The sequence below is a fragment of the Papaver somniferum genome, chromosome 4 (assembly GCF_003573695.1).
Source record: "Papaver somniferum cultivar HN1 chromosome 4, ASM357369v1, whole genome shotgun sequence".
Classification (NCBI taxonomy): Eukaryota; Viridiplantae; Streptophyta; class Magnoliopsida; order Ranunculales; family Papaveraceae; genus Papaver; species Papaver somniferum.
This window is the reverse complement of record NC_039361.1, coordinates 85868373-85894733: the sequence shown is the minus strand read 5'-3', so window position 1 is coordinate 85894733 and position 26361 is coordinate 85868373. Positions and strand designations below refer to the sequence as shown.

Here is a 26361-nt window from a genome sequence, read left to right as displayed (position 1 = left end):
AAACTAAGGAATGCAAGTTTGCAAATCGTGGCTATAAAGTTCATGAATCGATTCGAGTGAATCAAATCGTTTTTGCTTCGATTGTGTCTTATATACTTCTATAAGATCTAAGCAATTGAACAACTCTCTAACTAGTTCATTTGAGTCATTTGAACTAGTTATGTTAAAGAAGAATATGGTTAATATGAAAGTGATCATATGGCTAACCATTTGGTTAACTATTGTTGAACCAACGAATGTACATGTTTGGGTACGGTTACACAAACCTAACACTATACCAAATTCCCGGATTCGTATCAGGCATTTGTAACGGCTTTGTGCCCGTTACAAAATTCCCGTTACAAATGGCCGTTACAAAAAATTCGAACAGGCTAGAGCCATTCTAATTTTTTTTAAATTCGCAACAGGCTTAAGCCGTTAGTAATTTTTTATAGGCGTGCGAGTCACATGCTTGGTGACACTTGGATCGTAACACCTTGAGTATGTGCGTGTGCCAATCACATGCGTAGCATTATGTTTCCACCCACGACGAGTTGTACGTGAGGATGTTTCCTCCCACGTGTGTGCTATTCACATGCGTGATTTTGAGGATACACCCTACCGAAATCGAGATCGAGTTTTCATTTTCATTTCTCTTTTTTTTCCTCTTCGGCACCTGCCTCTCTTCTCTTCCTCTCAAACGATGAGTCGATGAAATCATCACAAAAATCTCACATAAATATCTTCAATCGTCAATCTGTGTAAGTGTTCATCAATCTTTTCAGTAACTTTTTCGATTTTTAGGGTTTCTAAGTTTTTCAATCGTCTGGTTTTTAGGTTTTCGATTTGTTTCTAATACGATTTTGTTGATCCGTGAATCTGATACGATTTGTTTCATCTTATTTAGATTTGTTAATATTCTTCAATTAAATCTAATTCGATTTTTTTTTTCTGATTTCATGCTAGGGTTTGAAGAACTGAAGAACTGATTTGTTAATCCAACTTAAAAGGTATAAGTAACATATGAACTGATTTTAGGGTTTTACGTTAATTTCTATTTTAGGGTTTGGAAATATGAACTGATTTTAGGTTTGTTTTTATGATTTCAGTTATTGTTCATTGTTGCTCTCTAGTCTTTTGCTTATACTGCAGGCTTGAGACAATGGTGCTTATTGCTAATCAGTGGGTGCAAGAAACCTTCAATTCAGTGTTCAAATTGGTTTTATAGTTGTCTTTGGTTTCGTGGTTTTTAGCTGTTCGTTATATGATCTTGCCATGCCCATTGGCAAGGATGTTTCGGTGTTCCTTTTAGCTGTTTTTAGATGGATTTAGACCTTAAGCCAACATCTTATACTGCTTCATATTCTTTTTATGCTTCGTGTCATTATAAAATTTCCTAACTGGTCTCCGATTTTGTCATCTTCAGCTTCAATTGAAAAGCTCCATCGAGTAGTTATTCCAGCTGCTGTGGATTCCACCCAACAGGAAGCTATTCTGCTCTTGAAGAAACTAAAGGATTGTTATCATGAACTAATTTTTGTACCAACAATGCATGGCATGCTGTGTTAACTATGATTCTCATTGTGCTCTTGAGAAACATTTTAGAGATGGTGCCAAGCTGAAATGGTGAGGCGTAGACCTTGTATTCTACTATTTTATGCTTCAATAAAATATGGTTAGTTCAAATTATGTTGCCTGTGTGTTTAAAAATAAAAAAGCCCTCGCGGAGGCTGGCCTTGTACGAAGCAAGATATCAATCAAGTTCAGTATTCAGAACGAAACCGTTAATTATCTTCCTGAAAGGTACCTCAAGTTATGCTCCCATTGAGATCTTATCTTACCTTACATTTTCATTGTTTTGGTAACTACATATCCTGATTCTGTGATTGGTAAACCATTTCCTTATACTGCAGTATTATTTCTCGGTTTGATCTCTTGAACTGGAAAGCATAACTGGATTATTATCGATACGTGGGATATAAGAAAAGGTACCATAACTAATTGTTACTCTTCTGACTTCTCATGTGCATAGTCCTTCATAGCTCTTCAAGCATGACTTATCTGCAGTCCAGATGTCCAGGAAGAAATTTAATTTAATGGATGTGAAGGCAATCAGTGATGATTCAGTGGCTCTTTTCATGGACTTGGAAGCTGGCGACAACAGTGTGCTGAGAAAAGTTTTTGGTATGCATCTCTTAATACACAAAACTCATAGATACACTATGTTTGTTGTACATGTTACTTGTCTAAAATGAGTATTTTCCTGGCTCAATGATGAGGTGCAGTTATTTCATTCATCTTTGCATATTGTTCTACAGGGGAGAGTCGGCGATTTCAACCAGAGAAACCTGCAACGATAGCCCAAGCAGCTGTTGCATTAACTAGTGGTAGGATGACCTCTGCAATTATTACTTTTTTTTCGACGATGACAAATTCACTTTGGAATTTTTCTTATAGTCCCCTTAGCATGAGTTTTAAGAAACAAAGAGAGATTTTGCTCCGAGGATGACAAATTCACTTGGGAATATTTCTTGTACTCACCCTTAGCATGAGTGTTCAAGATACAAAGAGAGGTTTTGTTCCGAGGATGACAAAGTCACTTTGGAATTTAGAAACTATTATATATTGGATTTCCTTTTTGTTTCTTTCGTTTTACAGTATTTGTTTGTTTGGGTCTGGGGTTTTGGGGAACTAAGTATAGCATCTATATATTGTTGCAGGCACTGGAGATGGTACTTTACATGCATGGAGCATGTACATGCTAAATGAGGTAGAATTTTGTTTTCCCTTACAATGCATTAAATATACATACAAATGATATATGCAACTCGATATAAGTTTGATTGAGAAATAGTGACAATGCAACTTCATTTTTTGATAGGTGGCATGCTGGAATAGCCAGATAGGTGTAGCTACTTGCTTGAAGTGGGCGCCTCGTAGAGCCATGTTTGTAGCTGCTTCCTCGGTTCCAACGTCTTGGATTCCTGACAACACAAAGTCTTCTCTACACTTGGGCAACGCAGAACCTGATGCAAGAATATGAAACTAGATGTAGCTTTGCTTTATCATGGTATTCATCTTTTGCTTTATCTTGCATGTTGGTAGTTTAAAAAGCAGTCCCCATTAAGCCCTCTTGTCATGCCTGAATCTGCTGCAAGTTTCTAGTTAGGACCTTACCTTCCTAAATGATTGGCCCCCATCAAGCTATCCTTAACCAAATATACAACAACAGTAAATTAGTATAGATATTCGCTGAAGTTTGCACATTATGACAAGCACACACCCAAAGAAACATGTTAAGATCTGATCACCCTAAATCAGAGGATAGGAAATTCCTTGAGCACGTGGTTCTGGTCCAATGTAACTTTTTTCTATATATGTGAACACAAAACGGCTTATGAACGGATATTTTCAGTCAGTTCATCATTTTTTTGTATATATTTGTAGGTGGTTTGTGTTATGTTATATGTGAATGCACAGGGACTTCACACAAGGTCAGTTGAAGCAGTAGTAGCCAGCCGGGGAAATATCAATCCCTGGTAAGTACTTCACTTGGTTAAATTTTGTACTATTAAGTTTAAATTTGTGGATTTGACACTCAGTTTATACTTGCGAGGTATTGCGCTGGTAGGAAGTGAACTGCAGTTGGGTTGGCTTCAGATGGAGTAAGTATAAATTGAACTATAGCTTATTTCTCTAAGTTTTATATCTATTGACTTTTATATCACTGATTTGGCAACTCATTGTCCTGTGCAATTATTTACTATATTTATGTTATTGACTCATTGTCTTGTAGTTTTAGCACTCATTGTCTGCATTTTATTTGTAATTGACTTTGTAATTGCAGACTTTGCGAGTTGCCTGGCTCAGCTGACGATAATTTTTATGAGAAGCTTCTAGTATCTGGTCTCAAAGTGGATGGGCTAGAATGAGAATCTTGTTTCCAACTATTTCCAGTGGTTGGTAAATTTTCTATCTGCTGTTACACCTGTGCTTGTTTGCATTTACTTGCTGCGTATTTTGAACATTATTTCTTCCAGTTTACTTGTCATAATAATGCAACCTGTTGTATTATGCAGGATTGCCTACTGCCTACATCGAGTTTTTTGATGCCCAAGCTTTCAACAAACCAAGCCTGCAAAGGATATATAGCTTAGTTGTGGTTAATCGAATGATGCTCTATTTGATCAGAAAGGGTGGAGAACAAAGCAGCTTCAAGATTTGTAAGTTACAGTTACTCAAGTTTTGTAGGCAGTTAGTAAGTTTCATTAGAAATTTGGAACCTTCCATGTATTCCCTTAGAAATCTGATACTTGACAAAAAAAAAAAATATTGGTGCTTAGAGAAATTTCAGTAAAATTTGGTAGTTACAAAAATTTCAATTATTTTTTTATATGAATGTTGTTTAAATAGATTGTTGAGTGTGGATAATGAATGTATTGAAAGGTGTATGCAGGGTATTGGATTTAGAATTCCGGCTTATTTCCGCGGAAAATGAACTGCCAGTTAACCTTGACCTGGCAGTAATTTTTTGATGTTACAAAAAGGTTTGTAACGGCTAAAACCTGTTTCAACTTTCTGAGTCGTAACGGTTCTTGTCTGCTAATAAACGGCCACGTAGTAACGGCTTGTACATGTTACGACTACGTTGTTACAAAAAGTCGTAACGGCTCACAGCTGTTACCACATGGCATTTCGTGACGGCTCATCTCTGTTACGAAGGTCGTTGAGACACAAAATTCGTAACGGCCCCTTTGCCGTTGCGAAAAAATTGTAATACGCCCTTTTGAAACAGGCGAAGGCCGTTACAACCCTGATTCGTAACGGTTTGATTCTGTTTCTAATCCCAAAATTTGGTGTAGTGTAAAATCGCGCATTTCATTTGTGTGTAACAAGCTAGGTTTTCGATCTAACAGTTGAAAGATATTATCTTGAATCTAATTCGGTTTTCATCTAACGGTGAATATTGAATGCTTTTTTACCAAGCTAACATTGATTGCAAACCCTGATTTGAAATAGTATATAAGGGAGAACTCTAGCAACTGGGAAACCTAATCCCCACACCTTACGTGTGATACTAGTTGTATTAGATAGAGTCGATTCTCCTTTAACCTTAGGTTTCTTCTTGTAAACCAGGTTAACGACTTGAAGACTTCATTGGGATTGTGAAGCCAGACCGATACTACTTTCTCGTAGTTGTGTGATCTGATCTTGCATATTCTATCGTACGAGTACAATCGTAAAGATTGGCTTGAGATTTACATCTCCGATAGACAAGATATAAAAGTAATCACAAATATATTTGTATCATTGTTTGTGATTCCACAATATCTTCTTTCGCCTCGTCGATTAAGATTATTGTGAGGTGATTGATAATTTTAGGCTGTTCTTCGGGAATATAAGTCCGGGTTATCAATTGGTCCTGTTCACCTTTATTTATCAAAAAACGGAACAAAACTCGTAGGTATTTATGTGGAGACAGATTTATGTATTATTGTAGACTTTTCTGTGTGATACAGATTTGTTTATTAAAGTCTTCGACTTTGGGTCGTATCAACTCTTAGTTGTGGGTGAGATCAGCTAAGGGAATCAAGTGAGTAGTATCCTACTGGGATCAGAGACGTAAGGAGCGCAATTGTACCTTGGATCAATGTGAGATTCATTGGGGTTCAACTACATTCCAGCCTGAAGTTAGTTTTTAGTAGGCTAGTGTCTGTAGCGGCTTAATACAGTGTGTGTTCAATCTGGACTAGGTTCCGGGGTTTTTCTGCATTTGCGATTCACTCGTTAACAAAATTCTTATGTCTGTGTTATTTCTTTTTCGCATTATATTTTGTTATATAATTGAAATATCACAGGTTGTGCGTTAGTTCAATCAATTAGAATATCCAACCTTTGGTTGTTGATTTACATTGATTGACACTTGGATATTGGTCTTTGATACTATCCAAGTTATCTCTCTTATAATTAATCTAACTCGCAGATTTCTATTTGCTTGAGTAAGGATTAAATCGAGAGATCGAGATATTATAACTCTTTGATATACTTTATTAAGATTGAGTCTAGTTGATTCTCTTGAAAGTATATTGGAGTTAGTCCATACAGATTGCTAAACGAAATATTGGGTGTGGTTGTTGTACCCCCTCTTTTTCACTAAACTCTCATTTCAATCATTGAAACATTCTTAGAGGACGTTATATAGTTGTTATTCACAAACCATTTTTCGTTAAATCCATTTTCAAGTGATTGAAACTTAACATGACTTTCGTCACTAGGTAAAGATGAACTTGGCCAAATCAAAATCTTACCAACATATATTTCAAGAAATAGATAAGCGAGATAAACTCGGCTCGAAATAGAAAATGTGTATAATCAAAGTCTATATAGCAAAACGACTTTTGTATCAAGATAGAAGATATAGTAAATAGACTTTTGAGTGATTGATAAGTTCAAGTCTCCACATACCTTTTAGTCGATAAAGTTCCACCAGTTCCTTACGTAGTTCTTCGTCTTTTATGATGATCGCCATAGAGTTCTTGAGCTCAACTACCCTTTATATCCTAGTCCGAGACTTAGCTATAATAGACTAGAAATCAAGACTTATAGGTTTGATCCCTAACATTGACAAACATGCTTGAGATAACAACGTATGAGAGTTCGAACGAGCAGTGCTCTAACAATCTCCCCCTTTGTCAATTTTAGTGATAAAACTATCAATACATATGGAATACAAAAATAAATAAATAAACTTTTGTAACTCCTATTCCACATGCCTAATCTTCAACATTACTCGAAATCTTCGTCACTTCCAAGTAATCCAATGATTCCAAAGGTTGTAAGTTGATGCGTGTCGTAACCACAACAAATTAATTAATATTTTTCTCACTAATTAACAAGTAATATAGCGATAGTAAGGATCGTTCCCACGAGGAGCAAGAGGTTTTAGTTGTCTTATAATGTCACAGAAAGGGGGGTTTTAGATTTTATAAAGTAAAAGAATAAACAAAGCAATTAAAAAGATAAAGTTGAAATCAATAAGAGAGATTAGATCAGGGAATCCTTCTTCGTTGCAAAACAATGATTCAAGTTATGTTCTTTTCCACTTTTTATTACTCACAGATTATCACCAACCGTAGGTAAAGCAGCTAGCTCAGTGCTAAACCCCTAAATCCCTAGTATCACCAGATACGGAAGTTCTCTACTACCGGATTCTATTCACCAAACCACCTAGTAGTAGCTCACTCAAGATGTAATTTAGTTAAACGCATTAAGATTTATGAATTTATTAGGTTTATATTAGTAGTTAGACTCTTAGCTCAAGGTCTACTTGCTAACGTTGTTTCCACACACAATTGATCAACGTAATCCCTCCGTAAGGTCTCGTGTTTGCTAATTATGTAAAGAGTCAAGAAACGATTACTTATCCCCTAACTTTCACTAGCTTTAGATCAATTAACAAATCAATTTAGTATGCATCCTAAACGACCTATCAATCAACCATGAATGTATAAACATTCCTATTAGTAAAAACAAACGATAATCATGTGAAAACTTCAAAGTAGATTTAAAACAAAACTCAAAACATATCAAGAACTAGGAATTCATCCCCAATCAATAAAATTAGCTACTCATGCTAAGAAGTTCACACAAAGAATAAAGAAAAGAGAAGTGTTGTGTGTGTAAAAGGTGTGTAAAAATTGTGTAGAGAACTTCTCTATTTATAGGCTTCAATTTCCTAGCAATCCTCTTAGAAATAGAATCCTCATTCCATAATAACACCACTTTCCCTTTGTATCTCAACTTCCAAATCCAAGTCTTTCTCAAATCTTCCATCTTCTCTTTCCAAATCCAAGCCCAATTATTCAAACCCATGAGTCTAGAAAATTCTTCATTAAATGAGTCGCCTATGAAATGACAATATTTCCCATTTCGCACAAATTGGGTGATTTCTTCTTCTTTTCCTCCGTGCGACTCCAAAATACCTAATAACTCAAAAACATGCGTAAAATACATAATTTACAAGAAAAATAGCAGAGAAAGCATAAACAATAGATAATAAATAGGATGTATTCTACACCCTATCAAATTCCCCCACACTTAGACTTTGCTAGTCCTCGAGCTAATCAAACTAAAACTTACAACTTCAAAGCGTTCCAGCGTCCCAAGCATCCAAAGAGTTATGAGGACATAGAGTTTCTGCATGCTAGTAACAAGAAGTTAGAAATACTAAAGAACATATTCTCATTCTTAAATTTTGAGTGAGAAATAACCACACCATAATGAGAGAACGCATGTTTGAGAGCGATCAATAAGCATTTCGCCTCGACTTCTGCCTCACCAAAAAGGGTTTATGAAATTGCACTCAAAGGACGTACTTTTATGGTTCTCACATGTGTGCAGGTAGGAATGAAGAGAGAATTCATGCAAAACGTTGAATGGTGGGAAGGACAACTTCCGAAATATTTTAAAAACCCACATCTTTTAACGTTTTGAAAAACCATTTTTCTGACGATCTCTAAGAAAGGAAATCAACCACTATTATCGAGGATGAGATTACTTACTCACCTTCACATCCGATTGCAATGATGATAACACCACTCTCACAGCATCCAATAGAAACGTCTTTCGCTCCTCGTTTTTATCTTCTTGGTCTTCATCTTTGGTTTCAAGTATTGATGATAAATTCTCGAACTTCGTAGATCCTTGACAATTTGTAACCTTTTTCCTTAAAATCCTTGTTGCTTGAAACTTCTTTATAAATTTTTCTTCCCCACGGCTTAGTAAATAAATAGGAACCAAAAATTTCTCTTGTCATCATTTTTTTTCTTCATTTTTTTCATTTTTTTTATATATATATTTTTTTATTTTACTTTTTTTTTTTAGAGACAAGAGAGATAAAATACAAAACAAAGTGAAAATAAAAACAAACCATGGTCGTGGGAAAAGTACTTTACCGCTTGATTCTTCACAACTTGTATCGTCTCGAAATCATAAACTTCAATAATCCTCACCTTTTGCTTTTCTTTGCTCTTGTAAATAAGTCTTCAACTTGGATATAAAATTACGCTCCTTATATGTAAGTCTTCAACATGTATATATAAAAATCCGCTCATTATATGTTGCTTTACTTGGATATGAAATTTACTCTTTTCTTGTTCCATTGCTTGTAAACCTTGAACGTTTTCAACTTTCCTTGTAGATTTTTATGTCGCTCCCTTGTTGATGATGATGGTGTTTCTATGGATCCGTTGTTGTCGAGAGAGAGAATGGTGCTAACTGCAAATCGAACTACAAGAAGAAGGATTTCATCTATAGACGTCACCCTCATGATTGACAAAATTAGCACTCAAGAGATCAAAGAGTAGTGCTTCTATTGGTGGGAGGTTGGGTAGCTCACCATTCTACCCTGAATTAAAGTACGGTGACACACACTCAATAGAAAGCTCTTTAGTTATTTATAAAGAAATATGTTCGGTGCCTCGCATGATATAAATAGGGTAGTATCCACTAATGATTGATCAGCAACTCTAATAATGCATTTCTCCCTGCTCCTAATCTGCATCACCGGCATGATTAAATCCATTATTTAACACTCTAACAAGCAAGAAATACGAAAGTAGTTCCCTAACCCTTCCAAGTTCAGTTATGTCGGTCAGAATTCTCTACGTAAACATACTTAGAAGTATGCTAGTGACTCTAAAATCTCTAAAAGTTGGAGGTTGTATGCAAAAAAAAAAATTTTAAAAAAAATATGCTTAACCACTCCCCCACACTTAAACCTTACATTGTCCTCAATGTAATTGAATCATCCAAGTAAAGTGAAGGTGGGAAATCCTAGTATGATATGGAACAAGAAAAAATAAATAAACAAAACAAAAAGAAAATAAAAAATAAAAGTAAAAGGATAAGAAATACAAAACCTATGGGTTGCCTCCCATTTAGCGCTTGTTTTAAAGTCGACGTCCCGACTTGGTTTCTTGTAAGATTCACTCCCCATATACTAACAATCTGAAAATTTGGGGATCCACCCACAGTACCTGTTTTGCAAACAATAACTCCATACAAATGTTAGCACAAGAAAATAATAATAATGTTATCGCTCGATAGAAATTTCCCCTACACTTAGTCTTGTCCACACTCGGAAGTGCACAAAGAACATAGAATTTGGGAACTTCCATGTATTCCTCTTGGAAAACCTGCATAGTATTAGCATCAAGTGTTTCCAATGGTGGATATCTAGAAACAAAATCATCCAAAAATACTTTCGAAGCACATACTTTCAAACCAATAAGAGGTAAAGGAGAAGAATCAATATGCAAAGGGTTTGACAAACCTTGCACAATTTCTTGTATTACGGAATCCTCTTCATCTTTAAAAAATTCAAGTGAATTACTTACCTCTTTTATATCGTGGTCCTCTATCAAACCTTGCAACCATTCTTCGTCATTTTCTACCTTAACCAAAGTCTCGGCATCATTAAAATCATTGGCAAGTTCAATTGGGTCTTCCACAAAATCAATGAATTTGGTTTCATCCTCTAGCATCATCTCTTCAACATTCTCATCATCGGAATCGGGCCATTCACTAAAATGATTTTCATCTGTATAAATTGTGAGATCTTGTGAGGGTGTTACACCGTTTATAAAAATAGGTAAGTCACACCCAATCCCCTCTTTTTGAATAAGTGAAGGATCGTTATTATGATCCGGAGTTGGAATAACTTCCTCATTGTTTCAACGCTCATACACTACCGCGGACTCATTTCTTTCCCTAAGGAATTTTTAAAAGCACTAATTGCATCTTCCTCAAGCTCTACCTTTTGAAAAGGTGATTGATCATTAATAAGATCAAGGCTCGAGTAGGCTGCACTAGCGTCATCAAAAGTCTCCAAAGGTTGGTCCTTTTCAAGACAATCATCTTCACTTTCAGACTCACCATAATAAGAATCTTCATCGGTTTCATAACCTTTATCCAGACATCGTTTAAGTTCCATATGAATGGTCCTACTAATTTCTACGACAAGCTCTTCCGAGGTTCCATCATCTTCCAACTTGTATAATTTCTGTGCAAGTTTCTTGACGTTCACACGCTTACCACCGTTGGCTACAATAGGTTCTCTTTCCCAGGACTCTTCCCTTTGAATGGGTGAATGATCATAACTACGATCCAGAGTCGGATAAGAAAAGTGTTGCAGAAATTGGTTTGTGCGACGTTCTTTTTATCACGGTCAAGTTGGTCTAGTATTTGTCGCATATCTTGCAATTCTTTCATAATCTGCATACAACTCGAATGAAGCCATTTAGAAGTAGACTTATCCCACCTTGGTGCTTGACTTACATACCTACTACAAGGTTGTTGATATGTATGAGAATATCCATAAGATTTTGTAGGAAATTGATCATAGCCAAAAGACTGGTTTTGATTGTATCCTAAAGATGGTTGGAAGTTGCCATAATGTTGAGGTTGAAAAGCGTATTGATTGTTATAATATGCTTGCTCTTTTCCACCGTACATGGAAAACTGGTACCTGAAATAAAAAATGTAGAAAACAAAGTTAAAAACAAAAATAAAACGAAAATAAAAACAACTAAAGCTGCTCCACTGTTCCCCGGCAGCAGCGCCAAAATTTGATGCGTGTCGTAACCACAACAAATTAATTAATATTTTCTCACTAATTAACAAGTAATATAGTGATAGTAAGGATCGTTCCCACGAGGAGCAAGAGGTTTTAGTTGTCTTATAATGTCACAAAAAAGGGGGTTTTAAATTTTATAAAGTAAAAGAATAAACAAAACAATTAAAAAGATAAAGTTGAAATCAATAAGAGAGATTAGATCAAGGAATCCTTCTTCGTTGCAAAACAATGATTCAAGTTATGTTCTTTTCCACTTTTATTAGTCACAGATTATCACCAACCGTAGGTAAAGCAGCTAGCTCAGTGCTAAACCCCTAAATCCCTAGTATCACCAGATACGGAAGTTCTCGACTACCGGATTCTATTCACCAAACCACCTAGTAGTAGCTCACTCAAGATGTAATTTAGTTAAACGCATTAAGATTTATGAATTTATTAGGTTATATTAGTAGTTAGACTCTTAGCTCAAGGTCTACTTGCTAACGTTGTTTCCACACACAATTGCTCAACGTAATCCCTCCGCAAGGTCTCGTGTTTGCTACTTATGTAAAGAGTCAAGAAACGATTACTTATCCCCTAACTTTCACTAGCTTTAGATCAATTAACAAATCAATTTAGTATGCATCCTAAACGACCTATCAATCAACCATGAATGTATAAACATTCCTTTTAGTAAAAACAAACGATAATCATGTGAAAACTTCAAAGTAGATTTAAAACAAAACTCAAAAAATATCAAGAACTAGGAATTCATCCTCAATCAATAAAATTAGCTACTCATGCTAAGAAGTTCACACAAAGAATAAAGAAAAGAGAAGTGTTGTGTGTGTAAAAGGTGTGTAAAAATTGTGTAGAGAACTTCTTTGTTTATAGGCTTCAATTTCCTAGCAATCCTCTTAGGAATAGAATCCTCATTCCATAATAACACCACTTTCCCTTTGTATCTCAACTTCCAAATCCAAGTCTTTCTCAAATCTTCCATCTTCTCTTTCCAAATCCAAGCCCAATTATTCAAACCCATGAGTCTAGAAAATTCTTCATTAAATGAGTCGCCTATGAAATGACAATATTTCCCATTTCGCACAAATTGGGTGATTTCTTCTTCTTTTCCTCCGTGCGACTCCAAAATACCTAATAACTCAAAAACATGCGTAAAATACATAATTTACAAGAAAAATAGCAGAGAAATCATAAACAATAGATAATAAATAGGATGTATTCTACACCCTATCATAAGTTTAGAATCATCGTTGTTGAAAATCCGTAGCTATAACAATGAGAAAACAGAATTCTCGATCATTGTTATCCAGTGTCATAGTATGTTTATGCAGCATCAAAGTTCAATTGTATCACAACTTCGACAACAATACTATGGTGATATGTATCACTCCCCTTTAGTCAATACTCCATCTCACATGGAAACCACTCCCCCTTACATAATGATCCGAAAACCATATGTATTTGTAGTGTGAACTACACATTGATTCTCCTCATTTTTGTCAATAAAATTGGCATATGTACAAGAACAGGATCCTAATAAAAATTTCCGTAGAGACATTTCATGACCAAAAACAAGCACATATCAAATTATTTAAATGCAATCATATAGCCGAAGATAAATTCTTTCATCAAAGAGTTTATAAAGATACAAGATAACTCATATAATATTCCACAGCCGCACTCCCCACAAAGATTTGGCAATTAAACACAAGTTCAATTAAGAACTTTCCCCTATAAAATGTCATTCGTAAAAGAACAACAAGAGCGACCTTAATTTCTTGAGGAAAGAAGGATTTCTTTGGACAAAACAAAATCACATACGAATATGAATTTGAATCCAAATAAACTCAATTAAATTAACCACAAGAAAACCCATGATTAATTCAATCGAAATACACAACTAAATTACCACAAGAGTGTGATCAATTTTATTGGTCATGCTCAACATAAGTGAACTTACGGAGCCTCACAGTATATACATAAAAAATGGATAAGGGAAGATCAATATTGCGGAGTAGACAAGGATTCATTCTATTTTCCATGACCATTTCGCAATGACATACAATAGACATAATCCTTGTAAACAATAGTTCATCCTATCTTACACCAATATTTGCATAATGACATAATAGGTTTCAAAATTTTGTGATGTCAAAATCTCATTCATTCTTTTATCAATACATGCATATCGTCATATGAAAGACTTAACTTTTGACAAGGCATGAGACAATCATAGTTCATGGACGCAAACACACATATCCCATAACAAATTGCAATATATAAAACCATAAAGATTAATACTGCAAAAATCATCTTTCAAACAGTTTTAGAATTTAAACAAATAAACCTAAAAACATGAAGATGAAAACATTGGTTTTTTTTATAAGTCAAAAATTTGTATTAATAGTTAATAAATTTACAAGAAAAGAGGTCACAGCAACCCCAAAAACTTGTAAACTATTTGAATCTATAATAAGCAACATTAGGGTATTCAAGTAAAATCAAAAAACTTGGTCTTCCATCATAATGTAAACCTTCCTCTTTATTAAGAAGACAGCCCCTCTTTTCCATAGAATCGGCAGAGAAATTCTCCTCCCTATAGGTGTGAGAAGATGAAAACATTGGACATAGCTATGTGTAATCACAATAATGGCTATCCCAAACTCTAGTTATTCTTCTAAAAAAACAAGAAAATAAAATTCTCAATAAAAGATTTACTAGGCAAAAACAAAATCAACAAGCTAAAGCGGACTTCTATGCCAAAGTCGAACACGAACTTGGGCCAAATAGACGGTTCGGGATCCTCACGAGACTTGAGGTCTTTGAGCTTGTGATTGACAACACCCATCGCATCTTCAGAGAAGATATTTTCTTTGAGAAGATCATTGATGTGAGATTTTATGAGACCAAGGTCAGAGGTAACCTTTTTCAACTCAGTTTTTAGCACATCAAGACGTTTCAAGGTATCAACGAGTTGCAGTTTTGACTCATCAAAGTATTTAAGAAAATAATGAACCACTTCAGCAGAAACCATATCCTCCTTCTCAACATCCTCATGAGTATAGGCATAGTAACATGGGGCATTATGATGATCTTCATCTACAAGGGTTCTTTTCTTCCTTCCCATGGACTCAAAACCAATACCTTTGTCAAGAAACCCTCTTGCAAAACCGCTAGAGTTAGATGAAGACATTCTTGACAGACCACAGAAAAAACACCAGAGTATGCGTACGAGACTCAAGGGTTCTCGTATTTAAATGGTTTCTTAGAGAAGGTAACTTTTAGGGTTTCTAAAAATTGATTCGTGATAGTAACACGAGTACTCGCACGAACAGAATCTTGATTCAACACCAAAGGTACGCAACCGGTCGTAATTCTACGATAAGACAGAATTTCTGATATGTGAAAAATATCACAAGAATTTTGGCTCAAAAATGTTATATCTCAATAGAGAAACAATGTTAGAGCACAAAAGTAGCAGGCAACAAGGTTACAAATAAAAAAAAACTTCTTCGAAAAGGAGAAGACAAAACGAAGAACCACATTAGACTCAGTTAATACTTTAGGCAAAGTTGTATGCAGTCAATAGTTGTGTCATAAACGATAAGAGGATAACTCAACTAAACAGAAACAATTTTGACAAAAGTATACCCGATTATAACACAACTTACCCAACATGATTTTTATGAGTAAGTTCTCAACCCTTGTGATTATTTAGCCCAAGAATGAGCTTTCAGCTCATTAGATGAACGGAGTTCATGGTTGAGTTTCTTTTTCCTTTCAAGTCTAGGAAAAGTCTCTTTTGATGTGAAAAATTATCATAAAACTTACTGTCATCAAAATATGAGACATAGTTTAAGTTCTTACCAAAGGAATTTTGACTTGAGGAGGATGACAACCTGTTGACAATTTCTTTATAGCCTTCAATTATCTCCTTCAGGTTATTTCTCATATCATTAATTTTTCTCCTTTCTCCTGGGATTTCGTTCACATCAAGAGTAATGTTATCTCCAGAGGAAAAGACTTGATATTTCCTTAGACAATTTTTGTTAAGACATCTGTTCTGATTTTGAGCATTCGAGGAACTAATTGAACTGACTCTCCTGGTAGCATACACAGGGTAAGTACTAAAACCAATTGGCTTAGACATACGAATGTCAGTTACACCTTTGATAATTAAGTCTAAGGTGTGTTGAAGTTGAACAATGGAATTGTTATTCAACCTAGAGTTTCTCTTTAGCTTAATAAGCCCTTTTGAATCACAAAAGAGACATACTTTATGATCATGGGGATGATTAGAAGGTTTCGTCTTAACATCATCGTTTGAAGATTTCTTCCTTCCATTTGATGTGCAACATCCTTGATTAATGGAGATTTTAGGCACATCCTTTTTAATAGGAAGGGATTCCGATTTTACTTCTGAACCTGAAGCTTTGATTTCAATAGAAGTCGATGGTATAGAGGACTTTTTGACACGACCTTGAATAGAGACTTTATTCAAGCGATGTTCAATTTCCAAAACATCCTTTTCAAGACTTGCCTCAAGTAGGATACGTGAATACTGGTCTTCAGCGTTTTTGGAATTGCAGTCTCTTACTACACCAAGAAGGACAATGACATGGTTTTTCGACCGATTAAATCTATCGGCTTGGATACTAACAAGGTTTAGAATCATTTCACTCTCTTAATATGTTTCCCTTTCATTAATAGAGATAGACTCTTTCGAAGGATAATCGGAACAACACATGTCAATGTCTGTCTGTCGCGCCAGAACACTAGGTTCATCTATATTTGAGATTGAAGAATCTTTCTCTTTAATAGATACAGTCAAGACAAAACCTTTATTCTGATGATGCATTTATCAGAGATGGTACTCTTGTCCATAGAGTCAGATTTCCACAAACACAGACTCGTAAGGTCTTTAAACATGTTTGCCTGCTCTGATACCAATTGAAAAAAAGAGGGTACAACAACCACACCCAATATTTCACTTAGTAATTTGTATGGACTAACTCCAATATACTTTCAAGAGAATCAACTAGACTCAATCTTAATAAAGTATATTAAAGAGTTATATCTCTCTTTCTCGATTCAATTCTTACTCAAGCAAATAGAAATCTGCGAGTCTAATTGAATACAAGAAAAATCACTTGAACGGTACCAAAGACCAATGTTCAAGTATGAATCAATGTAAATCAACAACCAAAGGTTGGTTATTCTAATTGATTGATTCTGTTAGAGCATTACTCGGTCGAACTCGCATACGTTGGTTATGACTAAGTCTCGTCCTAGGATAGTTAAGTGTAGTTGAGCTCCAGACTCCATGGAGATCATCTTATGAAGACGAAGAACTACTCGAGGAACAAGTGGAACTTCATCCGACTAAAATGTATGTGGATACTTGAACTTATCTATCACTCAAAAGTCTATTATATCTCCTACTATTGAGACAAAGTCGTATAAGTATGATAGTTTTCATACATACACATTTGATATTTCGAGCCGAGTTTACTCGTCTATCTTTTTCCCGAAATATGTGTTGGTAAGCTTTCGCTTTAACCATTTTCATCTTTACGCGTGACGAAAGTCATGATGACGTTTCAATCTTGAAAATAGCTTTGATGACGATAGTCGTGAATAACGATTGTTACAACATTATAGAATAATGTTTCAATGATTGAAATGTAGAGTTAACATTACCATCTATGGATATAAGCATATATAGTGCGTTTGTACATTAGTGTATAAATCCATGTGTCGGAAACCAAGTGCATGCATATGTGTGCATGCGGTGTTGGTGAGGGAGACAGGTTGAGTACGCGTACCCATACGCGTACCAGTGGAAGTTTTCGTATCGAAAATTTCTGCTGAGTTTGTAGTTTGCAAACTATTAAACCAGTCACCTTAGTCACGCATACCCGTACGCGTACCCACGGAAGTTTTCATACCCGAAAATTTCTGCTGAGTTTGGAAACCAAAGCCAACTCAAATCCGGTAGCTAAGGTACGCATACCCGTACGCGTACCCAAGCTGGTTATTTCTCAAATCGGTAGTTCATGAACTTAAAACAATAAATTATAAGGAATGCAATCTTTGAAAACCGTGGGTATATTGTTCATGAATTGATTCAAGTGGATCAATCCGATTTTGTTTCAATTGTGTCTATGAATAAAGACCTAAGCAATTGAACAACTCTATCAACTAGTTCTTATGAGTCATTTGAACTAGTTATGATAAAGATGAATACGGTTAATATGAAAGTGTTCATATGGCTAACCATTGGTTAACTATTTGTGAACCAACTAAGTGTACACGTTTAGGTACGGTTACTCAAACCTAAATGAATACATTTCATTTGTGTGTGACAAGCTAAGTTTCGATCTAACGTTGAAAGATATTAGCTTGATTGAATCAGGTTTTTCATCTGACGGTAAATATTGAATGCTTTGTTACCAAGGTAACTTAGAGTGCAAACCCTGATTTGAAAAATATATAAAAGAGACATCTAGTAATTGGAAAAATTAATCCCCACACCTCCTGTGTGATACTAGTTAGTTTGCTAGAGTCGATTCTCCTTTAACCTTAGGTTTCTTCTCGAAACCCTGTAGGTTAACGACTGAAAGACTTCATTGGGATTGTGAAGACAGACAAAACTACTTCTCTTGTAGTTGAGCGATCTGATCTTGCCATTTTCTATCGTACGAGTTCAATTGAATAATTGACTTGAGATTATATCTCCGATAGGGAAAGATAAAAAGAAATCACAAAAATCTTCGTCTCATCGCTTGTGATTCCGCAATATCTATTTTCGCTACCATACAATTTAGATTATTGTGAGGTGATTGATAATTCTAGGCTGTTCTTCGGAATATAAGTCTGGTTTATCAATTAGTTCCTATTCACCTTGATTTATCAAAAGACGGAACAAAAACTCATAGGTTTATCTGTGGGAGAAAGATTTATCTATTATCATAGACTTTTCTGTGTGATACAAATTTGTTTATTAAAGTTTTTGACTTTGGGTCGTAGAAACTCTTAGTTGTGGGTGAGATCAGCTAAGGGAATAAAGTGCGTAATATCCTGCTGGGATCAGAGACGTAAGAAGATCAACTGTACCTTGAATCAGTGTGAGATTGATTAGGGTTCAACTACAGTCCAGGCCGAAGTTAGTTTGTAGTAGGCTAGTGTCTGTAGCGACTTAATACAGTGTGGTGTTTAATCTGGACTAGGTCCCGAGGTTTTTCTACATCTGCGGTTTCCTCGTTAACAAATTAGTGTCTGTGTTATTTCTATTCCACATTTATTTTGTTATCTAATTGAAATATCACAGGTTGTGCGTTAAGATTAATCAATTAGAATATCCAACCTTTGGTTGTTGATTTAAATTGATTGACACTTGGATATTGGTCTTTGGTACCATCCAAGTTTATCTCTCTAGTATTTGATAAAGACTCGCAGATTTCCATTTGCTTTAGTAAAGATCAAATTGAGAGATTGAGATATTAACTCTTTGATATACTTTTATCTAGATTGAGTCTGACTGTGTAGTTGATTCTCTAGAAAGTATATTGGAGTTAGTCCATACAGATTGCTAATCGAAATATTGGGTGAGGTTGTTAGACCCCCGCTTTTTCAATTGGTATCAGAGCAGGCAAACACGTTAAAGATCTTATAAGTTTGTGTTTGTAGCGATCTGATTATGGACGACTCTATCTCTAATAACGTACCAGTTCAGAAATTAGCAGATGATTTTAAAAGCTTGGATTCATCTGAGATAACTGTCACATCTAAGTCAATATCTAAACATTCTCTTGATGTAAAAACTGTTGATTGGTAAACTCTCCTAGAAGAACAGTTGGATGAACTTTCAGATGAGGTGATTCAGATATTGATAGAGATGTTGATGAGGAAGTCTCATAGTATGTTAAGTTTTTGGATTCGTGGAATATGAAGAAGATTACAACTTCTCATGTCTCACCTCTTCTGAATCCTCTCTGTCGAAAAAACAAGAAATTGAGAAGATGTTACGCAGGTGTTTATTTTTTGAATCGTTCTAACGAATCGATCCTCAAGGATTCTGAGGAAAACCTACGTATGAAGTCACTTGAATGTGATAATCTTTATCAAAAGTACTTTTTGTTGGAAGAGAAACTTGCAGAATCTGAAGCAAGGTTTAACTCTCAACAAATTAGTTTTGATGACAGAGAAAGTGCTTGTCTCGCTCGAGAAAAATGCCTTGAGGCTGATTTAGCTGATGCTCTTGATAAAATCAAGATGTTAGAAGATGAATTGAAAAAGTTCAATACTAGTTCAAGCAAATTAATCACTATGCTAGGAGCAAGTAAAACTTATCGTGATACATGATAGACACATTTATGTGTCTAATATAGCTCATTTGTATATATTGTTAGTGCTCGATATCGTACTTATTTGGTTATTTTATTTATTTGTAGGTGTTTTTGGAAGAATAAGGCTTTGTGGCGAAATTGGCTAAAAATGCGGCATTTGGACCTCCGTTGATAACGTGCCGGAAGTGCCCCAGAATTGTACCGGAAGTACCCCAGGAATATCCCGGAGGGACCCCGAAAAAAGTGCGGAAAATGTCCCAGAGAAATCACTATACGGACCCTCGATTTTGGATAAGGGGTAACCTAATTACTAAGGGGTGACCTATTTCCAGGCAGCTGCTAAAGGGAGAACAACACAGGATAAGGGCACCCACCTTCTTCACGTTTTGAATTGGAAAATTGGCGCGAAGTTCACTGGCAGATTGATAATCGAATTTTGATGGAGTTTTAACGAGATTCAATCGCCGAAATCAGTTGGGCTGGACTTGGATGGACTAAACAGGCCTAGTACAATCGATTGGAACCAACCAATTGGGCTGGAATGGCCGAGAGAGGGTTTCAAAGTTTCCAACAGAGAGACGTGTTCTCTGTTGGGTTTTTAAAATATTTTTGAGAGATTTCTGGAGGACTTTGACGCTGGATTAACATGTACATGGTCCTATTCAAGATGATGGAAGAGTTTGGTAGCTATTTTATAGCCAACAGCACGTGAAAAAGCTCAACAGAAGCGATTATCGTTTCAACTGCATGAGAAGAAGAAAAAGAATAATCGCATATTTAGTCGAGATTTATGGATCTGTTGGGCTATATAAGTGTTGGTTTACATCAAAGAAAAGTTTGGAAAACCTCAGGAGAGAGTTTAGAGTCGATGAGAGCCTAGGAGAAGCAATTATAGAGGAGACAGCGCTGCTGCTGCTGCTGCCATTAAAGCTTCTGAAGAACACGAAGAACAGACTCGCAGAGTCCGTCGTTCTTCAGCAGACTTATTTTGAATACCACTGTTGTTGTTTCACAGCAGTAGATAGTTATCGTTTACAGCAGTCTTAAATTACCATACTCTTTTGTAACAGTGACCCCTTTGTAACGGTGACGCTGTAACACTTTCACAGCGTTACAATTTCCTGTTTCATCTTATACATCAATAAAAACACCTATTTTAGCCATGAATTTATCTTGTGAGTGTTTTTTTTGGATGAGGAGCTAAACCCCTTAGCCAAGGCGACGGAGGAAGCCATTGGTCCTTATTTATGGTATAATTCTAACTTTATTATTTATTTGCAATATTATTACATGATTATTTGCATGGAATTTTTATTGGAAAATTGATTTTTATTGAATAATTGTGATTCATTTTGATGGAGCATGCTTAGTTTAAGACCCTTGATGTTTCATGCTTGGTGTTTACATTTATTACTTCAAAAATATACAAAAGGCATAATATTAGAATCACTCTAAAAGAAAAATTGCATGAATATTAATTATTAGAATTTATCAAATAATGGATCAATGGTGGAATCCAAGTCTTGGTGTTTTTCTCTAAAGGTTTGAACTATTTTATTTATTTGCGTGTTTAATTTAAATCTAGAAAAATTGTTTTCTTCACAAGTCTGATACGAATCCGTTTTACCACTTCAACTACAATCACTTTTGATAAACCATCAATTTTTGGCGCCACCGACGCGGACCTGTGTTTAGTTAGCATTTTTTTTAGATTTTTTAGATTTTTATTATTTTTGTTCTTCTTTACGTTTTTTGGGTTTTTTTTTGTTTCCTTGCAGATTTTTGAAGATTGGAGCGAAAGACAATTTTGCCAAAGCTTGTGGTGATTTACTTAAAGTTTGGGAGCGAAAAGCAAAGCTAAAGGAGCGAAAGAAGAAGATTTTCTTTATTTTGTAAAAGAGAGGAAAAAAAAAGAGAGACATTTTTATTTTTTGTAATTTTTTTTTAGACTTTCTTTTCTTTTGTATTTTTTTTATGGACTTTGGACATTAATTTTGGGACATTTTTATTTTTATTTTTAAACCCTACGGAAGGGTACCCTTAAATATAAACTGTGTGCAGGGAAGGACGACGATTGCGATATCGTCTCGGCCCCTCGGGTTCGCACACGGCATAGGAGTCGTGGCCCGAGTCGACTTCAGCGGTTCTTCGCCCGTCTGGTACGGGAGGTAAAATTCTAAACACCCGCGAATCTCCTGCAAGCGGGTTACTGGACTCCTTAAGGTGAATATATGTTGAGGACTTGAATATGGACTGTTTTTAAATTCCTAGTAAAGGGCAAGGACTGGACCATATAAGATAAGGGTTCAGATTTCATCACCGCTCCCTTCTTGCCCGTCTTAGGAAAACGAAACCTAAAGCGAACCTAAGCCTAAAATTTGGACTAGAAAGAGACCTATAGGGTATCGATCTTAACAGGACAATCATTCGAAAAATATTGGTTACTCTTTTAAGCACACCTCGAAGTTCTTGACGGTTTCTGCGAGTTGAATGCGTGACTGCGCCGCATTGGATCGGTGAGGTTTTGGGTATCAAAGCTCCACTGAGCTTCCCTCGCCTCGATTCAACTTGCTTTAACTCGGATTGATTCCAGAGGGGTTTGCTTAAATTGTAACGAATTCCCTTTCGAAGTATTAGAAGCTGGTCTAGAAACAATCTAAGTGGAGCCATCATGCTTGTTGTTTGCTAGAAATCTTTAGGTTTGCTGTGGTAAAGTCGAGTCAGCCTGCTGTGTGATTGCTAGAACCTTCCTGTTAGGATTTTTTTTTTTTTATTTCTTTTTGAATTCTTTTTAGTGTATGCCCGATTTTGTTAGGGCTTGGAAAAGAGATACTCTAGGTCGATTGATTAGCGAAAAACCTAGTAGTTCTTCTGATTTAAGCAGGGAGCTCGAAGACTCTTCTTTTGAGAGCCCTGTTTTTGGAAACTTCAGTTTTGAGAATTTATCTCTGAGTGATAAAAGTACCCCTAGTACTTCTGTTGTGCCAGCGATGGCAACTTTGAAAGATTACATGTTCCCAACTAGGACCAATCGAGCTTCATGCATTAAATTGCCAGCCACTACGTCTAATTTTGAGATAAAACCTAGTATTCTTCATATGATCCCTATATTCTTAGGAAAAGATGATGAGAACCCTTATTTCCATATTAGGGACTTTGAGGAAATCTGTTGGACAATTAGAATAAAAGACCTTACTGATGAAGTCTTGAAACTTAAAATGTTTCCCTTTTCCTTGAGAGATAAAGCCAAGACCTGGCTGAACAACCTACCGTCTGAATCCATAGAAACATGGCAGGAACTTATCGCTGCCTTCTATATGAAATTCTACCCTAAGCATAAAACTGCAGCTGTTAGGCAGAAAATTAGTGCTAGTGTGCAACAAGAGGGAGAGTCTCTTTATAGGTTTTTAGAGCGATTTAATGATCTCCTATCTCAGTGTCCTCACCATGGATTTGATAATATGAAACTCGTACAGATTATTTATGATGGTTTAGACTATTCGACCAAAGCCATGGTTGAGTCTATGTGCGCTGGTGAGTTCACTAGTAAAAATGTTGATGATGCTTTTACCTTCTTAGGAGCTATCGCTGAAAAATCCCAACAGTGGGAATCTTGTGTTGAACCCCCTAAAAGACTCTTAGTCAATAGAAGTAGCACCAATGTGGTAGATACAAGTTTTGGTTCAGATGCTAAGTTTGCTGCTTTATCTAGAAGGTTAGAAGCTTTGGAAATGGGCCAGTCTAAAAATAGGTCCCTTGTTGAACCTAATAGAGCCTCTCAAGTCTCTAGTTGTGGAATAGAGCCCGATAATTCATTATGGGAAGGTCAGGTTAGTGAAGAAAAAGCCCATGCTGTCTATAACAATGCTAGTTTTGAGAACCGTCAGAAGTTTGACCCATACTCAGAAACCTACAACCCTGGTTGGAGAAACCATCCTAATTTCTCTTGGTCTAAGAGCCAGAGTCAAGGCCAGTCTAGCAATTCTCAGCCTCCCCCAGGTTTTGGTTTTAAGAACTCTTCAGGTCAAACCCAGTTTCATAACACTTCCGAGAAAAAGATCTCTACCTTAGAGGAAGCCATCACTATGTTAATAAGTAACCATGACATGCTATCAAAGAACCACATGAGCTTTCAACAAGAAACTAGGCAGGAATTGAAGAATACTTCCCAGAGTCTTGCCAAGTTAGAACTTCAAGTAGGACAAATAGCTAAGTTATAAGTGAGAGAGAAGATGGAAGGTTCCCTAGTCATACTGATCCTAACCCTAGAGGAGAGAAATCGTACAATCATGTGAATGCTGTCACGACCCTTAGGAGTGGAAAGAAAGTTGATAATAAGGTCGACATACCTGAAAGTGAACATGCTGTAGTTCACCCTTATGAGCCAGAAAATGAGGAGACTGATAGAGTCTCTAAAGAGACCAGTGAGGGTCCTGTTGAGCCTGGTTTTGTCCCAGAGCCCCATTTCCCCGGTTATTGGCACCAACAAAAAATGAATCAAACTTTAATGACATAATGGAGGTTTTTAAGAAAGTTACCATAAACCTTCCGTTACTAGAAGCAATTAGGCAACTACCATCTTATTCCAAGTTCCTTAAGGATCTTTGTACACGAAAACGTAAGCTTAATGTCCATAAGAAAGCCTTTTTAGCTGGTCAAGTAAGTTCAATTCTTTTGAACCAAACACTCCCTAAGTACAAGGACCCTGGATGCCCTACCATATCTTGTGCAATTGGTAATCACATGGTCGATAAGGCATTACTTGACTTAGGAGCTAGTGTTAACTTACTCCCGTATCATGTATACACCCAGCTAGGTCTTGGTAAGCTGAAACCGACCAACATGACACTACAATTAGATGATAGGACTGTCAAAGTCCCTCGTGGTGTCATAGAGGATGTTCTAATTGAGGTTGATAAGTTTGTTTATCCAGTTGATTTTGTTGTTCTAGACACCCAGCCAGTTCAGGACCCAAGTGCTCACGTCCCGGTGATTTTAGGTCGCCCATTCTTAGCCACATCTAATGCTATCATCAATTGTAGGACTGGACTCATGAACATATCCTTTGGTAATATGACCACTGAACTGAATGTTTTTAATGTTACTAGACAACCTTCCAATGATTTAGAGGAAGTGAATATGATTAGCACTTTAGTTCAAATTCAGGATAATTGGGATGACACTTTATTTAATGATTGTGTGGATGCATTTGATGAGACAATCTTACTAAGACAGATAGGTGAACCTACTGTAGAACTACAAGAAGCTCTTGAGCATTTCAAGGACTCCGAAGATTCGGAAATCCAAGCAATAATTAAAGGTTTGACTGAGAGTAGTGAAAACCCTATGTTTGGAGGTAGTAATGATTCTTGTGATAGTCAAGTATCCCCATTGGAAGTCCCTAACTTGGGACTCGAGCCTAGTGAGGTATTCCCTGAGTCTATTCAGACTCCACAACCCGATCCTCCTGATACTGTCCAGGAGAAAATCCATATGTTAGAGGCTCGTTTTTCGGATGAATATGTTTCCCGATACACTCATATGAAGCCCAATTGGGCACTCCAGATAAATCCAATTGTCTTGCGAGAAACTTTAGATCAGGTTGTGCTCTTTCTGCTCATTTTTCTGTTCTTGACTATTTGTCTCCTATTAGTGGCAGTTCTATTTGGTCTTATGGACCCACAATTGTTTCGACTATTGGTATACGACTTTGGAAGGTGAAAATTCTTTTTGAGGTATTTGATGTCTAGATAATGACTATAAATTTAGCATTTACTGGGAGGCTCCCGCGTTCTTGTGATACGGTAATATCCTTCCTTATTTCTTTTCCCTCCAGTGATAACATTTTCTCCTTGTATGTGCTTTAATTTCATAAGTAGAAACATTGAGAACAATGTTAGATTTAAGTTTGGGGGTGGGGAAGAAACACTTTTTGGCTTTCAGTTGCAATAAATAAACTCCAGAGCTTAGAAATTATGCCTATTGAGGATTGCACTAACTAATCTAACTGGATGGAAGCATTTTGGTTGTAGGAGTTGAAGAACCAATCTGATTAGATGGAAACATCTAGAAGAGTCTATTCATAAAAGCACAGAGCTCAGGTGTTAGAAATAACATGATAATTTCACCATATCTCGTTGAGTCCTTTTCACTTCTATTTTTATTTTATTTTGTTTTTAAACTATGTTTCTCTAAGTGATAGGTGGGGCCCACGATTCAAGTTGTTACCAATGCTAGGGTGAATTAGAGTGATTGAGATACCATGAAAAAAAAAAAAAAAAAAATTGAGACCAGACCATTTGACCAAAAGGAATAAATTCAATAAAGTCGACCACTGGTACCCTTGTATATGCCAGTTGTGTTGACCTAGAGTTAGGTTATCGACCACTGGTACCCTTG

General features: G+C 36.1%; 1 protein-coding gene and 1 long non-coding RNA gene across 2 annotated transcripts; both read left to right on the top strand.

The window, feature by feature from the left end:
• Window positions 1-648: 648 nt before the first annotated feature.
• LOC113274059 (protein ANTHESIS POMOTING FACTOR 1-like) lies at window positions 649-3168 on the top strand. Its single transcript, XM_026523585.1, has 8 exons — window positions 649-740; window positions 946-989; window positions 1406-1782; window positions 1893-1967; window positions 2047-2163; window positions 2298-2366; window positions 2700-2749; window positions 2861-3168. Exons 5-8 carry the CDS (start codon window positions 2052-2054, stop codon window positions 3020-3022), a joined length of 393 nt encoding a protein of 130 aa, XP_026379370.1. The 5' UTR covers window positions 649-740; window positions 946-989; window positions 1406-1782; window positions 1893-1967; window positions 2047-2051; the 3' UTR covers window positions 3023-3168.
• Window positions 3169-3564: 396 nt separating this feature from the next.
• LOC113274060 lies at window positions 3565-4206 on the top strand. Its single transcript, XR_003322745.1, has 3 exons — window positions 3565-3644; window positions 3827-3942; window positions 4059-4206. It is a non-coding gene; the product is annotated as an uncharacterized LOC113274060 (long non-coding RNA).
• The last annotated feature ends 22155 nt before the right edge of the window (window positions 4207-26361 follow it).

Excerpts from the sequence above, each read along its gene's own strand:
- LOC113274059 (XM_026523585.1), top strand. The coding sequence starts at position 2,052 with ATGTCCAGGAAGAAATTTAATTTAATGGATGTGAAGGCAATCAGTGAT. Across the intron at positions 2,164-2,297 it reads TGTGCTGAGAAAAGTTTTTG|GGGAGAGTCGGCGATTTCAA; the intron begins GTATGCATCTCT and ends ATTGTTCTACAG. Across the intron at positions 2,367-2,699 it reads AGCTGTTGCATTAACTAGTG|GCACTGGAGATGGTACTTTA; the intron begins GTAGGATGACCT and ends ATATTGTTGCAG.